Genomic DNA, 15,607 nt, shown 5'->3' on the forward strand with positions numbered 1-15,607 from the left:
CTGACGTGTCTTGTTCTGATTGGTTTATTGTTTCATTGTCATCAGGTGTGCCTTGTTAGTCTTGAGTCCTTGTGTGTATTTATACCACGGTGTTTCATGTGTTTAGTTGTTGGTTATTGTACATAATATGGGTCGCCTTATAGTGGTTTTTGGTTCATGTAATGGATTCTTGCTCATGGTTGGATTTATTAAAGATTTTTATTTGCACTTAGATCCTTCTCCAAGTTTCATGTTTTGAGCAACAACGTTATTGCATGCATGAAACGAAAAATATGTCAAAGGTCTTGCCTGCTTGATGCTGCCTTTGGTGGTGAAGAACATATAGATGACATATCCAGGGACAAGAATCATAGAGGACAGAGACATGAGCCACCCAATGCCCTGACCCCAAGCAGGGTACACATACTTTCCCAGCGTCAAAGGAGTCATTTCAATGGCGCTGAACATGAATACACCCTGCAAACAGAAAATCAAGGGGTTTTTAAGCACTTGAGGTTTTTTCATTATACTGTAATTAACCACTAAATTAATCTTATAGTTGAATGTAACACAAATGTAAAAAGAGGCCCTGTTTTTGTGTTTTTTGTTAGACATTGTTTTTGAGTGAAGTACTTACCAAGCAGATTATTGGAGTAAAGTAAACCCAACAGAGTTTCCAAAAGCCACAAGGCCGATAACCAATCATGTCTTCTATATTTCCATAGAATTTATCTGCCCCTACAGAGAGAAAGAAAAGATACAACACTTAGATTTATCACAAAATCTAGATCTACAATGATAGACGACGTAAATTGGGATTTTAGTTGAGAGCTACAGCAGAGGGGAAGATTTTCAGAGAATAATAACTTGGTAGTTTGTCCTCACAAAAGCTGTTCTTTTCTACTTATAAATTAACAATGCCCTTGTATACTGTATGACTTTTGTTTAAATATTATTATAATGACTTTAATTGTAATTTTATGACACTTTTTTGATACATTTTAGTCGAGCCTATGTCACTATTTACTTTTTCATATAAACACAGTCAGGACATTCTTTGTTTTGCTGTGTTGCACTAAATATGCAGGTTTCAACATATAGATGAATAGAGATAACAGAAGTTTTTCTTTCTTTCTTTCTTTCTTTCTTTCTTTCTTTCTTTCTTTCTTTCTTTCTTTCTTTCTTTCTTGTAGGAATAAACCATCAAGTATGTCTTTGTGGCTATTGTGCTGTATTTTTAATTCAATTGTGATTATAAGGCAGTGTTGTAGTTCAACACCAGCTCATTCGAGTCCCAGTATGTTGAGTCCGAGTCCAGTCTGAGTCCACATAAGGTTAGTTCTGAGATAAATAATAATAAGTAAGGAATATTTGACGACGGGCCATTCAATTATCGAAAGTTAATGCACACCCCGAGGTGGTAATGCGGCCACGACGCGAAGCGTTACACCTCGGGTGTGCATTAACTTTCGATAATTGAACGGACTGGAGTCAATTATTCCTCTTATACCACGGTCACAACACCACAAGACGTTGTTACGATGTTTTATCTCAAGACATTTGTATGGTATTTGTCGCGGAATGCACTTGCTGGTAGGACTAATTTCTTACGCATCTCATCTGAAGGCGTTGCTTGAGCCTGCATATGCAGTTTTCCGAGAGTGAGAGGAAGACAAACAGTGCACATGCACACGCGTTTGCTTCACTGAGAGTGAAAAGACAAGTATCTATATTTGATTTGTTTTCGTAGTTTTTAACACCCCTGTCGTATAAGAAAAGTATTAAGAGAAAAAAGTGACACGGAGGTTTCTGCGCCAGCTGCGGTTCTCGCAGTGGCATAGAAAGCTTCCTACTGTGTGTTTTAAGTCCCATTTACCCATTCTACAGACAAATTTAACATGTAGTTTTTGTTATTTTTGTGCTTCGTGTTTTATCTTTAACCCGCTGATTATGTGATGTAGTTTGCCGTTACCTTTGATATATGCTTTAGTTTTTCGTTGGAACAGTCCTGTACAGTGCTCTCGCCATTGTTGTTCAAATGTTCATGCTGTCCATAAATATTAATAGTTATTTCTTCTCAGACAATGGAATTTGACTGTCACTTTGTCTGTTGTTAGACACGTATTCACTGGTGGACAGTAGGCTACATTTAAGTTAAACTTGGCGAAGTGATATGGAACTGTAATGTGGTCAGCAGACCTGGAACACCTTCATAGGTGTGCATTTACCGAAAGTTAATGCACACCCATAGAACGTTTGTCAGCCAATCAGATTGAAGCATTCAACAGCCCCGTGGTATAATAAAAAATAATACACCGATATATACAGTATAGTATTTGTTTAACATGTTGGTCTTTGAACATTTCTTTAGGTTTTGTCTCAGACCCAACTTTGTAGACTCGGACTTGGACTCAACATATTCAGACTTGCATAAGTATGAGCTTGTATCACCTACAACACTGCCATTTTGCTCCCCGATATCCCGCTCATAGTTGAACTACAATAAAACCTGACTTGGATGTATGACATATTTAAGATATATTTACACTTAAAATCCAATAATTGTATGCCATAACTGTTTTAAAAATGTATTTAATCATTTTACTATATTTAAAGGGATCATATGACACGGCTAAAACGTCTTGGTTACGGATGTAACCTCAGTTCCCTGATGGAGGGAACGAGACGTTGTGTCGAGCCGACAGATGAGGTTCGTCCCTGAGAACCAATCGCTTCTGACTTCTTAGAAAAGGCCAATGAAATTGGCGAATGAAATTTGCATGCCGGACTCCGCCCCCGGATATCTGGGTATAAAAGGGAGACGGCGTGCCTCATTCATTCACTTTTGTTCTGAGGAGCCTGAGACCTCTCACGACTGCTGCAGTGGGCAAGCACGTGTTGTGGCAAGAAGGACACAACATCTCGTTCCCTCCATCAGGGAACTGAGGTTACATTCGTAACCAAGACGTTCCCTTTCTGTCGGTCTCTCGACGTTGTGTCGAGCCGACAGATGGGGTTCCTATGGAAAACGCCACAACACTGTGCCCTGTCACAATCCTGGCCTGGGCATGTCAGCCGTGCGCTACCGCGAAATTGTAACCTACCAGTGGGTAGGTAGGGGGTCCCAGAGCATTTCTTGAAAGGTGGGAAGGCCCCTGCCTTCGGCCTCACAGGCGGCGGCCTTGTTTCTCTAACAGCGAGAAGCCACCCGGTATAATAAGGCCACTGGGTAAGCGCTACTTCCTCAAATGGGGATGCGCTACAGAGACCACTTCCTACCGCAGGGAGGAGTTTAGTGGAGATACCAAAATGGTCTCACTGTTAGGGGAGAACTCATGGGAGGAAAGTGCGGACTGAAGGAGTTAACCGCAAGGTGGAGGTCCACCTAGGGAAGGTCATGGGTTACCAAGGTGGGAACCAATAATGAGGATACATCAGACGGAACCGCCCTGCTGGGGTGGTTACAACGTCCGGTAGCACTAGGTCCGGTGAGAGCTATGTTGTGGATAACTCAATTGGTACCCGGCCTAAGGGGCAGGGCTGCTCTGCCCAGCCCGCCCGCAGGAGGCGCTTCCTTAGTGATGGATGGAGTGCCTGTTCTTCACCCAGTGGGGGAATAAGGGAGGCTAGTTTAGTACGCCGACCCCCCTAGAAGAAAGGGAGGGAAGGTACTGTCATAGGCGTACACCCTACCGGCCGCCGGTCTTGCCTGATACCTGCAAGACTCGAGCTGATACCGGTTTACGCGGAGGCTGTAGCCTTGCGAAGGTGATGGGTGTAGCCCAACCCGCAGCTCTGCAGATGCCGTAATAACGGCGTCCATGATCCAGTGCGCCAATCTCTGTTTGAGACAGCCCTCCCTGCTGATCTCCAAAACAGACAAAGAGCTGCTCAGAGCTCCTGCAGCTATGCGTGCGGTCCAAGCAGAGGTGCAATGCGCGTACTGGACACAACACGGATGGGGTTGGGTCTTCCTCCCCGGTGGGGAGCGCCTGTAAGTTCACCACCAGGTGTCTAGGGGAAGTGTTGGGAACTTTGGGCACGTAGCCGGGCCGGGGTCTCAGGATAGCGTGAGAATCACCGGGCCCGAGTTCTAGGCAATCTGTGGACACGGAGAATGCTTGTAGGTCCACTACCCTCTTGACCGCCATCCAGAGAGCCGTCTTCATCGTGAGGTGAGAAAGAGCGGCATCTCCGAGGGGCTCCAGGACCGCATCAAGGTCGCAAGAGGGTATGAAGCGCGGGTGAGGCGGTAGCCTTCCCGCGCCCCTTAGGAACCAAATGATCAGGTTGTGCTGTCCTAGAGACTATAGCGGCTACATACATGTTCAGTGTGGAAGGGGCAAGATTACTCTTGAGTCTCTGGAAGGACAGCACGTTCCCGATCGAGCAACTCCATGGGTCTTCTCTTCGAGAAGAGCACCAGGATGAGAAGAGGCACCACTTACAGGCGTATAGCCACCTAGTGGCCAGGGCCCTAGCCTGAGTGATGGTCTTAAAAGCCGCAGGGGGTAGGCCACTCAGGATATCCTCGTCCCGTCCAGGGGCCAGACATGGAGGTTCCAGAGGTCTGGCCTGGGATGCCATAACGTGCCCTTCCCCTGGGAAAGCAGGTCCTTTGTCAGGGGAATCGGCCAGGGGGGGGCTGTCGTCAAGAGCATTAGCTCCGAGAACCAAGTCCAGTTGGGCCAGTATGGCGCAACTAGTACACTTGATGCTCCTCTTCCCTGACCTTGCACAGGGTCTGTGCAATGAGGCTGACTGGTTAGAAGGAGTACTTCCGCTTGTCCCAAGGCCAGCTGTGCGCTAGAGCATCCGTGCTGAGGGGGGCCTCGGACGGGAGTACCCTAGCGGGCAATGGGTGGTGTCCAGGGAGGCGAACAGGTCTGCCTGGGCCCGCCCGAACTGTACAATGAGCTGGACTGCACGGGGGTGGAGTTGCCAATCTCCGCGAGGCGTCAACTGACAAGAGAGCGCATCGGCTGTCTGGTTCAGGTCGCCTGGGATATGTGTGGCTAGCAGGGATCTGCTTACCTGCGGACTCCACAGGAGGAGGCGTCATGCGAGTCATGTTAGCTGCCGTGAGCGAACGCCACCCTGGCGGTTGATATACGCTATGGCAGTTGTGCTGTCCGACCGGACCAGCACGTGCTTGTCCTGCACGAGAGGTTGTAGCCCCTTCAGTGCAAGTAGCACATCCAACAACTCTAGGCAGTTGATATGCCTGCGCAGGCGGGGGCCCGTCCATCGCCCCGACACTGCGTGCCCGTTGCACACGGCACGCCAACCCTGCAGGGACGCGTCTGTCGTCACCACGACGATGCCTCGTGACCTGCCCGAGAGGGATCCCCGTCTTATTACCCCCGATTATCCTTGACATTGGGTCTCGCCTCAACGTTGAGTTGCCGAACAGCGTCGTGTAGAGGGTGAGGGCAGCTGTGATAATACCCAGACGATGATGTAGCACAACGCACCGTCGATTGAGAGTGCTTAGGCTGCTGATTATCCTCGACATTGGGTCTCGCCGTGGCGCAACGTCGAGTTGCTGAACACCGTCGTGTAGAGGGTGAGAGCGGCTGTGATAAACACCCAGAGAGAGAGAAAAACTCTTGGTCCCGGATCGACCAACCAGCGATGGAATGGCTGGGGTCGGACCCGAAGGTATTCTCGATCTCTCTGGGGTCTTCCCATGAGGGCCGCTTCGGGCTGCTGACGGGGTGGTGGTCTCCTCTTAGATGTCTTCTTCCGGGGGGCCGCCTGCGTGGGGGGCGCTGAAACCGGAAGGCGTCGAAGAGACCAGGGCTGCTGGGAAGCAGATTGTGCACAGGATCTCGACGGCCAGAGGGCGGCTGAGTCGCGGCGGGGGAGGATATGCTTGATATCCTCTGTCTGCTTCTTTACTGTTGAGAACTGCGGCTCGACAGTATTACCAAACAGCCCCCCCTTGCGAGATGGGTGCATCGAGAAAGCGGACTTTCTCGACATTACTCATCTGTGCAAGGTTCAGACAGAGGTGTCTCTCCTATACCACAAGTGTGGACATCGCCTGATCCAGGGCACGCGCGGTCACCTTGGTCGCCCGTAGAGCGAGGTCGGTGACGGCGCGGAGTTCCTGCATAAGTGCTGGGTCGGTCTTACCCTCGTGGAGCTCTCTCAACGCCTTGGCCTGATGAACTTGCAGGATGGCCATAGCGTGGAGAGGGGACAGCTTGGCCCGCAGCAGAGTAAGCTCTCGACACCTAAGATGCCGAAAAACCTACATGCTTTGGACGGGAGGCTAGGTCGAGCCCCTAGACATTGACGTATCCTCTAGCTGCCCCACCATCGAGGGAAGAAAGGGTGATGGAACTAGTTGACGTACACGCGCCGAAAGGGGGCGCTCCAGGTCGTACTAAGTTCCTCATGCACTTCCGGGAAAACACGGCACTGGGGGCGAGTGCGGCTTGGAGCCGCTCTCAAACCCGAGGTACCATGTATTCAGCCGCAAGCGTTGGGAGAGGCAGTGAGGTGCACTGCAACCCAATGCCGGCGGCCCGGGAAAGCATGGCTGACATTTCGACATCCGCTTCTTCCTGGGCTCGACCCCCCGAGGGAGGGAGCTCCGAGGAATCGTCGGAGTCCGATGTCGGTAAGTCACCGTCCGATGCTGCAACGGACATCTCATCATCACGCACCGTTTCCAAATACGTGGTTGAGGAACGAGACCGTGGGGAACGGTCAGACGAGCGAGACGAGGTGCGAACGGTCAGTGAGCCGATGGCTGACGGATTAGCGCTCACAGTAATCCTCATATCACCCTCGCTGCTCGCCGTTGCGGACGGCAGGGCCGTAGCCACTGCTGTCATGGAACGGGAAGCAGACGAGGTGGTGGCTGAGTCCCGTGGGAACACAGCCACCCGTGACGCAACGTCTGAATGGTCAATCGCCCGCAGTGCGGGCAGGACATATCCACAAGGGCTGCCCCAGCGTACTGGAAGCAGACCTCGTGTCCGTCCCCCTCCTCGATGAGTGTGTTGCACCCACGAGAACAGCGGGACATGCCACGCTGGAGAAATTTGCTCTTTTAGAGAAAAAAACTCGAACACTTCTGGAACCGCAGAGATGCCCAGGGGAAGTCGCCGCAGGAAGGGACAGTCCGCTACACCACGTCGTAGAACCGGCAGTCTTGTAGTTGCTATCTTGTAGCGAAGTCTGTTAATCATGAGCGAAGGCTCCGAAGAACAAAAGGTGAATGAATGAGGCACGCCGTCTCCCTTTTATACCCGGATATCTGGGGGCGGAGTCCGGCATGCAAATTTCATTCGCCAATTTCATTGGCCTTTTCTAAGAAGTCGGAAGCGATTGGTTCTCAGGGACGAACCCCATCTGTCGGCTCGACACAACGTTGAGAGACCGACAGAAAGGGAACGAATATTATCGTTTGTTTTAGATGTAATGCAACGTGTATACATGATTTAAGGTTCAAAAACGCTGTATTTTCCACATACTGTGCATGTTTGTATCTCCTCTTTGCCCCATCTCTCTGAAACGAGCGGATTTTTTATAAAGCTCATTGCTCTGAAAAGCGAGGTGTGCTCAGATTGGCTAGTTAATCCATTCATAGTGATTGGTCGAATACTGCAAGCATGTGACGGAAATGTAACGCCTCTTACCATATTTGGAACATCAGGTTCCAAAGCAATTGTACTGACAGGTACACCCACCTTGCGTATACATTTGGCGGTCTTAGTCAAATCATACCACGAACTGACGTAGATTTGTAGAGGTTTCAGGCAGATCTGGGTGAGTATTTGCTTTTAGATAGAATGCATCATTGGTTCCGACACTTTAATTTTTGCAATTTTACGTGTCTAATACATGCATGGGCAACTTATAACAAACCAAAGACACAGAAAAACACGTATTTGCGCCATATGACCCCTTCAAAGCAGAGAATGTTTCAAATTGTACAAGGAAATATACCATAAAACCAGGAAATTGAAATTGTCTCAAAGAAGACAAGGAACAGGAGACACATTCCACTTGCTGAGTAGTAGTCAAACAATTTGAACACGTACAAGCCGCCCTGAAGAAGAACACATGCACAGTGAGTTACATTGAAAGAGTGAAGATAACATCTTGAGACGGTTGATTTTTACCTGTGTAATGTTGGAGAAGCCGATAATGAAGGATATTAAACAAACAATAAGAATAAAGAGTTTCTTTCTCTTCCTCAGGACTGTGGGATATTCATCCATCAGAGCGGTTATGAAGCCCTCAACTGTACAAAACTGACAGAGAGAGATAGAGAGATATTCAGATATGATTCATGATGATTCACAGAGTGAATTTCCCAGCTGGTTTGCCTAACAATTAACACAACGCACACAAAAAGTTTAATGTGTGTGTAATACCTGACTGTCCAGCCCTAGCATCATGAGCATTGAAAAAAAGAGTATAGCCCAGAGTGAAGACATGGGCAGTTGGGTAACAGCCTGCGGATAGGCTAAAAATGCCAAACCTGGACCTACATTTAAACCATAAACATCCTCAGGCATCTGTAAACTTAACTTTACATTCACGGTTTTACAACAACTGACAATAATGATGTAATGACCTGAGGCAGCCAGTTCTTCAATGGGTCTCTTTGTGATGTACGACATGAAGCCCACAATGGAAAATATGACGATCCCAGCAAACATGCTGGTGCAGGAATTTATACAGCACACAATGACAGAATCTCTACAAAATAAACGAGAATCACATCAAAACAGAAAACAATACGAAATATAAGGTAAACATCTACTGGATAAGGCGCTTTAGATAAAAGCATTTGCCAGAATGAATAAAATGTTTTAGTTAGTTGAACAGATTTTTTATTATTAATTAGTTTATTGTGCCTGACATTTTTTATCATGTATAATATACACCTCTGCAGCATCATTTGTTGAACATTAGATTGCATGGCAGGTTATAACCGCAACCGTGTTTTCTGTGTCTTTGAAGAGAATCAAATAGTTCTCACTTATAAACGTTATTGTTGTAGGGGTTGTAGCTGCCCAGAGCAATAAGAGACCCTAAACCTAGACCATATGAAAAGAAAATCTGCGTGGCGGCATCCAACCACACCTGAGAAAAAAAAAGAATACACAGTATTGTTAGAGTTGAACAAAAAGTCATTAGCCTATACTTGTTGCATTGATACCAGATTTATGTAGGCTACCTCTGATTTTAAAAGCTTGTTAAAGTCAGGGGTGATGTAGAACAGGACGCCATCTTTAGCCCCAGGAAGAGTGACCCCGCGGAAGAACAGAATGAAGAGCATGAAATAAGGATAAGTGGCAGAGAAATACACCACCTGGGGAATATGAAAGACAATTGAAGAAAGAATGATTTAAAGGCTGTATAAACAAATACATAATTAAGGTGTAAATGCTGGTAAGAACATGATATGTGCTGTGTGATTGTCCGTAATTAGTGGTGTCCATCAAGGCCATATACTGCTGGAAAATGTATTTCCCTCAGTGCGGTAGATTCAATTAAATTATCCTCGGATAATGAGAAATTAAAGAGGGCCATTTTTCTTTCTCCTTATAGGAAAAACAATTTATATTGATTAAACATTAGTGTCAAGACATGTCTGTTGTCTAATGTCTTCATAGTGCAAAGTGTCGCTATTTTCCTATTGACTAAACTAGGAAGTAAAAAACGTTGGTTTTGCTAAATGTTTCTGGTAATACTGTATATCCATAGTTCAATACATGCATAATTGTCCTATTTTTCTGTGATAATAAACAATACAAATAAGAAGTATTTAATGTTTCATTTTATAATTGTCAGTGGTACATTTTTAAAGGGAATTGTCTAGGGGAAATGCCCCCTAGCATATCCCTTGTCATTCTGGTTGAACTTTATTTTATAACACAAAACATATATAGATTAATGGGCAAAGACTGGTTAAAAGTGCCTTTTACATAATAAGTACATTTAAGTGATTAATCCATAAATTAGGATGTAAATAAATCAAAGATAAAAGTAAACAGACAGGTGGGGAGCTGCATAAAAAAGAGAAATAAAAAGAATGAATAAATAATGTTGGCACTCACCTTCCCGGTCCACTCTACCCCTTTCCAGATTGAGAAATATACAAGAATCCAGGACAATGCCAGCGTTCCGACCAATGGCCAGCGCAATTCCCCCGGTTCCTCCAAACCATTTGTTATCTGATGCATGTTTCTCCTATATAGGAAACAAACATTTATTACTGTTGGTAACATTTAGGGTTTGAAATGGTCTTTTTCACAGACCAGCCAATTTGGCTACAATTTTTTTAAGTTACTGGCAATCCAGGACTTCTACAAGCCAGGGAGTCAAATACTGTAAATTACTTTTTTTATCGTTCATTTCATACAGAAAATGATACCACACATTACTTTTAGTGGTTACCTTTGGCTTTAATAAGAATTTTTGGTCCATTTTATTTGTCGGAGAACAAACAGAAAATGATCGTAATCAGCAATTGGCCCAAACTGGATTTGACTAACTTAGAAGATATTTCAGAAACAGATTTCAAACAGGTTTAACTTCACAAAAAATAAAGTTACATAAAACATTTTATTACTCACTCCCAAAACTCATTTACTGCACTGGTCAGGTTGGTGGTGTCCATAAGACTGTAGTTGGAAAAGCAGCGCTCGGTGTTCCAAGGGTTATTACAAGTTTGCCATGGCAACTCCTGAAAGATAGAATGGAGAGAGTGAAATAAAGTGACAGAGAGGAAGTGTTTTAAACAATACAATTGAACACAATAAACCGAAATGAGTAAAGCAATGAATGGTGAATGAATTTCACATCAAAAAATGAAAAGGTTGCACAATGTCTCCAAAAAACAAAGGCTAGTTTTCAAGACTCCTTTTTGCACTGCTTTTAACAGGAGAGCTTTTATTCCCATGGCACTGAGTGTTCTGTGGAGCATTTTAAACCACTCTCTAGACCGAAAGACAGACCCACAAAGAACTTAAGGGGCTCAAGGGGCGGAGAGAGATAGAGAGAAAGAGGAAGGAAGAGAGACTTTGAAAAAATAGAGGCAATTCTGAGCAGACTTTGAAACATTTTTTTGAAAAGCCCAAGACAAATGTAGCTGTACACAGTGGGCCAAATAAAGACACGGATGGTAAAAACGAATGTAGCGTATAATTATAATTGACCCACAGTGCAATAGAAAATCAGTGAAAATGCTTTGGGTTACTTAATCTAAAATTATTTTTAATGGATTAAAGCCCAGTTAAAGCACCTCCTGTCCCCACGCAAATTAAATTGACAACCAGTTATTAAGCATTTTGTCAAATTTTCTAAACATATTTTATCTACAATAACTTTGACATTAAATAAAGTATAATATAATCCACTAGATTTAAGAATCTAAATTGGGATGTACCTGTTTAAATGGGTATGAAACATTGCGACAGAAGTGGACACCACAGGAAAAATCCCACCAGGCTATTGTGATGTGCCATCTGGCTCTTTTAAGATTGAATACTTTATACCATGAAAACAGAAAATGCACCTATCTGTTATTGCTATGTTAAATTCTGCTGCAGATTTCCATGTTGACTGAAATGAATCTGTGCACGCATGATGTGCAGATGGTGACTGAATGAAGCATTGTTAAAGATGAACAGATGTTGGATGAAGGGTTAGGTGTTTTAATAAAAGAAAGGATGGCGACAAGGATTTGTGGATTTTGACGGACACTCACAGCTTTGAAAGAGCTGAAGAGGTAATATAAAGCCCAGGCGATAATGATGATGTAGTAGATGTTCAGCCAGAAAGACAAAACCACAGAAGCCAGACCGACACCTGACAAAAGAGTTTAAGAATGAAACCTTTAAATGAAAAATGTTTGTGTTTCAACACAAGTCACAACACAATAATTTCGGAAAGGGCATGTCTGCTTTTGACTGCTCAGAAAGCTGGGAAGAAAACTGTTTTCCTACAGATTTTTGATTTCTGGCCAGATTTTCTCACTTTTGATGAAAAATACTTTTTCAAAGAATAAAAATAAATACATTTTTCTTCAAATATTTATTTCAGGGTCCAATGAGTCACTCTGTCAGTATATAGTGCACCTTAAAAATGAAATAAAAATGGACAGGAAACCTAATCAGCGATACAAATGTGTGTATGCACAGATTACTCACCTTTCATCATAGGTATTAACTTCCATACCCCTAGCCCCCCTACTGAAGTGTACTGTCCTAATGCTGTCTCCAGCAGAAACAATGGAATGCCAGCAAACACCAGAGTGGTGAAGTATGGAATCAGAAATGCTCCTAAAAAGTACAAAGTAATGCAAATATATCAAATCCTTTTTTGTATACGGCATTTGAACATAGTATATTTTTGTGCCTGACAGGTCAATAAGGTTAAACATTAGATGGGGTTTCCAGTTGTTCTCCTAGCGGGTCATTTTACCGCTATTTATGAAACACATCCCAAGATTTTGCTTAAAAATAAGCAGGTTTGGTTGAAGCAAAACTTGGCAAGACAGTGACCCTCCAGGAATAGGATTGAAGGCCCCATATTATGTTGTTTTTGTCAGAAGTTAGAGGGCTATATAAAAAGTGTGAGAAAGTGCTCTGGGCCCAAGTTGAATCACAAGAAAAGTTCCTATATATATTTACTAGAGATTCACAGATACTACATTTCTCCACCGATACCAATAGCCGATTATATATACAGAGCACAAACTCATCGAATCTTCCTGTCCTGTTTTGATTGACTGGATAAATCGGTCCGGATCATCGGCTGTTTTAAATTATCGGCCGATAGCCATAGTGAGAAAACTTGCTTTTATCGACCGATTATTGGCCGATATATTGGTGCATATCTAATACTTACAGTAGGAATGAGAGCATTATCTAAAAGGGGAAGACACACCTGATCTCACAGGGACACTAAATATTGTAAAAGGTAGCGGTTTCGTATGAAGTATAATCTTAATGTGAATGATATGAATGTATGATTATTAGAAAAAGGTCCACCCCTAAACCTAACCATTACTGGGGCAAAAGCAGATTGTACCAAAACAATGCATGAGATACAAATTCATACAAATCAGCCACATTGTAAAATACTTACAATCACCATGAGATTTTCATTTGGAAAATGGGTCAAGCAAATCTGTGCTAAGTAAAAGACATTCCTCAAACCTTAACCCCTTGAATGGTATTGCGCTGATCAAGGCCCTGCCAGTGTGGTTTTATCAATGTAACAAAGCTCAAAGCAAATCTGTCTCTTACCTCCACCATTCTTTCCACATAGGTATGGAAACCTCCAAACGTTTCCTAATCCAATAGCATACCCAATGCAGGACAACAGAAAGTCAAATTTGCCCTTCCAGGATCCTCTGTCTGGCAGTTTGTCATCCTTCTCCGTCTCCACAGAAACATTGTTTAGATCCAGGTCTTCAAATGGGACTACCTGCTTCACATCCGAAGGAGAGTTGAGCTCAACCGTGCTCTGGCCGGTCTTTCCCATTATGGGAACACTGTCACACCACAGTCTGACAATAATCCAAATCAGCCCAGCACTGTTTTACTAGGACAAAGCATCCAGTTCTGGTTTAGCCAAAAGTTCAGCTTGTTTAGAAAAGCAAACAAAAAACAGGATTTTGAATTTAATCAAAAAAAGTTTTAATAATAAAAAGACTTAAAAGTTTTAAGTATCAGCGGTTGAAACAATATTACACTATATATATACTATATATTGTTGATACTTGTATATTTTGCAGACATAACAAATTAAACATTTTATTTACTGGAAACCAACACTACCACATCATAATAATATTAGATTGCTCTTCAGAATACTTGATTCTAACTGGTCATGTAATATGGAATCAATCCATCCCTTATGCACTTCACCTAAGACCAGTTAAACCACACAAGAATCGTTCATCCACGTTCGTCCTCTTTCTTAACAGACATGCTAATTATCAAATTGACCTAATGAACCTATTCATTCCTATCAGATTGCAACTAATGGAAAAAAATCATTGACTTCATTGGTGAATGGGTCTTTATGAAGCCTGTTTCTGTCTAAACTTATGCTTCAAATCAACCTCAGATACCTAATGCATGAAAGTCTCCCTTTAGCAAACAGACATTCAGAGAACGACATTGTCATCAAACCGCTGTAATTTGCCGTATGAATTTCAAAGTCAAGTTGCTTCAGGTTCCTAGATTTTTTTGTATTTTTAATATCAGTATTTGAAATATCTCCAGTGTTTCTTCTACCTCCTGCTTTTTATGAGCAGCAAAAACTCGGCTCAATTCCTACGTACTATAGGTTTTTGGCTCTTAGCTTATTAAATTCTTATGACAGCAATCACATTAAAAATCATAAATAAACAAATAAATAAATACTGTATAAAACTATACCTTTGAGAAATTGGATCTCCTGGATCTCGTGCATGCAGGTAAGTTGAAGGTTATACTCATGAATCCAGAATATATCTGAATGACTAGTCTGTGCTAGCCACCCAGCGCCTTCATTCACAACAAAAAGAAACTGACCCAAGGTCCCAGCAATGGCAAAGATTTTCCCTTTTTTCTCTTTGTATCTGGAAGGGCCCCCGATGCCTTGCTGATCCGGGGGCTGGTATTGAGCTGTAGATAATAAACTTCGACCTGTAGTTTGATAGAATTATCACTTTACCACACTGAAAGCCTGAGGCTACCAAACATGAGTGTGCATTCTGTTTGTGTGTATTGGGTGTGTGGCAGGATATGGTTGTGTGTGCAACCATTCTATGCCAGTTTGGTTGCCATGGGATATCCCCTTTAGAAGAGCTCTCCGTTCCACTGAAGGGGGTTGTTACAATTTAAAAATGAAGCAGGCACACTGCCTAAAATACGGACGGCATGACGTCTCCCAAAATGACTCCAAAGGCATGAATTTCTCAGTAAAGGCCTCTACGTTTATACCTTAATCGTATCGAGGTGACATTACATGGAGCATTTGACTTCATTTTGATGTGTGAATAGTGTCATTCAAAATGATGTGTGTTAAAGACATGACAAAATTAGCTCATAATAGTAAGTTAGTTGATAAATAGTGAATACGGTATACTCTTAAAAACAAAGGTGCTTAAAATGTTCTTCACAGCGATGCCATAGAAAAACCATTTTTGGTTCCACAAAGAACCATTCAGTGAAAGGTTCTTTAAAAAACCACCTCTTTCTTACTTTTTTATAATCTGAAGAACCTTTTTTCGCCACAAAGAACCTTTTGTGAAAGAGAAAGGTTCTTCAGATGTTAAAGGTTCTTTATGGAACCAAGAGGTTCTTCTATGGCATCGATGAGCCATTTGAAGCACCTTTTTTTAAGAGTGTTCATGGCAAAGATAGAGTCTATCATACAGGAATGATCAGACTCTTATATTACATGACCAAGTACAGTATGAATGCACCACTTATATGTGTTTATTTCACATTTTCTTTCGAAACCATGCATGGATAATAAGAAGGTTCACTCGTCGCAGCATCAGTTCTATTAAGTCTTTGTTGGAACTTTGTTGGCTGTAGGGATTTGCTTCCATTCAGACACAGGAGCACCAGTGAGGTCAGGCTCTGAGTCATCTTTATAA

General features: G+C 43.3%; 1 protein-coding gene across 8 annotated transcripts in view; it reads right to left on the bottom strand.

The window, feature by feature from the left end:
• Positions 1-14,710, bottom strand: part of slc6a1l (solute carrier family 6 member 1, like) — a 65,536-nt gene extending 50,826 nt beyond the window's left edge. For 3 of the 8 annotated variants that reach the window (XR_008961903.1, XM_057323674.1, XM_057323670.1), the window contains exons 1-13: positions 14,400-14,710; positions 13,260-13,443; positions 12,159-12,290; positions 11,717-11,817; positions 10,584-10,693; positions 10,065-10,197; positions 9,182-9,316; positions 8,984-9,087; positions 8,373-8,700; positions 8,118-8,249; positions 7,942-8,044; positions 617-717; positions 289-456 (exon numbers count right to left, since the gene is read on the bottom strand). Coding sequence is in view for 7 of the 8 variants with exons in the window: in XM_057323674.1 (XP_057179657.1) it covers positions 289-456; positions 617-717; positions 7,942-8,044; positions 8,118-8,249; positions 8,373-8,700; positions 8,984-9,087; positions 9,182-9,316; positions 10,065-10,197; positions 10,584-10,693; positions 11,717-11,817; positions 12,159-12,290; positions 13,260-13,443; positions 14,400-14,459 (1,791 nt within the window). In the remaining variant the exon portion in view is untranslated. Of the gene's footprint in view, positions 1-288; positions 457-616; positions 718-7,941; positions 8,045-8,117; positions 8,250-8,372; positions 8,701-8,983; positions 9,088-9,181; positions 9,317-10,064; positions 10,198-10,583; positions 10,694-11,716; positions 11,818-12,158; positions 12,291-13,259; positions 13,599-14,399 lie in introns of all 8 variants that reach the window. The other 5 variants (XM_057323677.1, XM_057323675.1, XM_057323676.1 and 2 more) reach the window with 5 other exon arrangements.
• Between the last annotated feature and the right edge of the window lie 897 nt (positions 14,711-15,607).

Source organism: Triplophysa rosa, linkage group LG24 (genome assembly GCF_024868665.1).
Source record: "Triplophysa rosa linkage group LG24, Trosa_1v2, whole genome shotgun sequence".
Lineage (NCBI taxonomy): Eukaryota > Metazoa > Chordata > Actinopteri > Cypriniformes > Nemacheilidae > Triplophysa > Triplophysa rosa.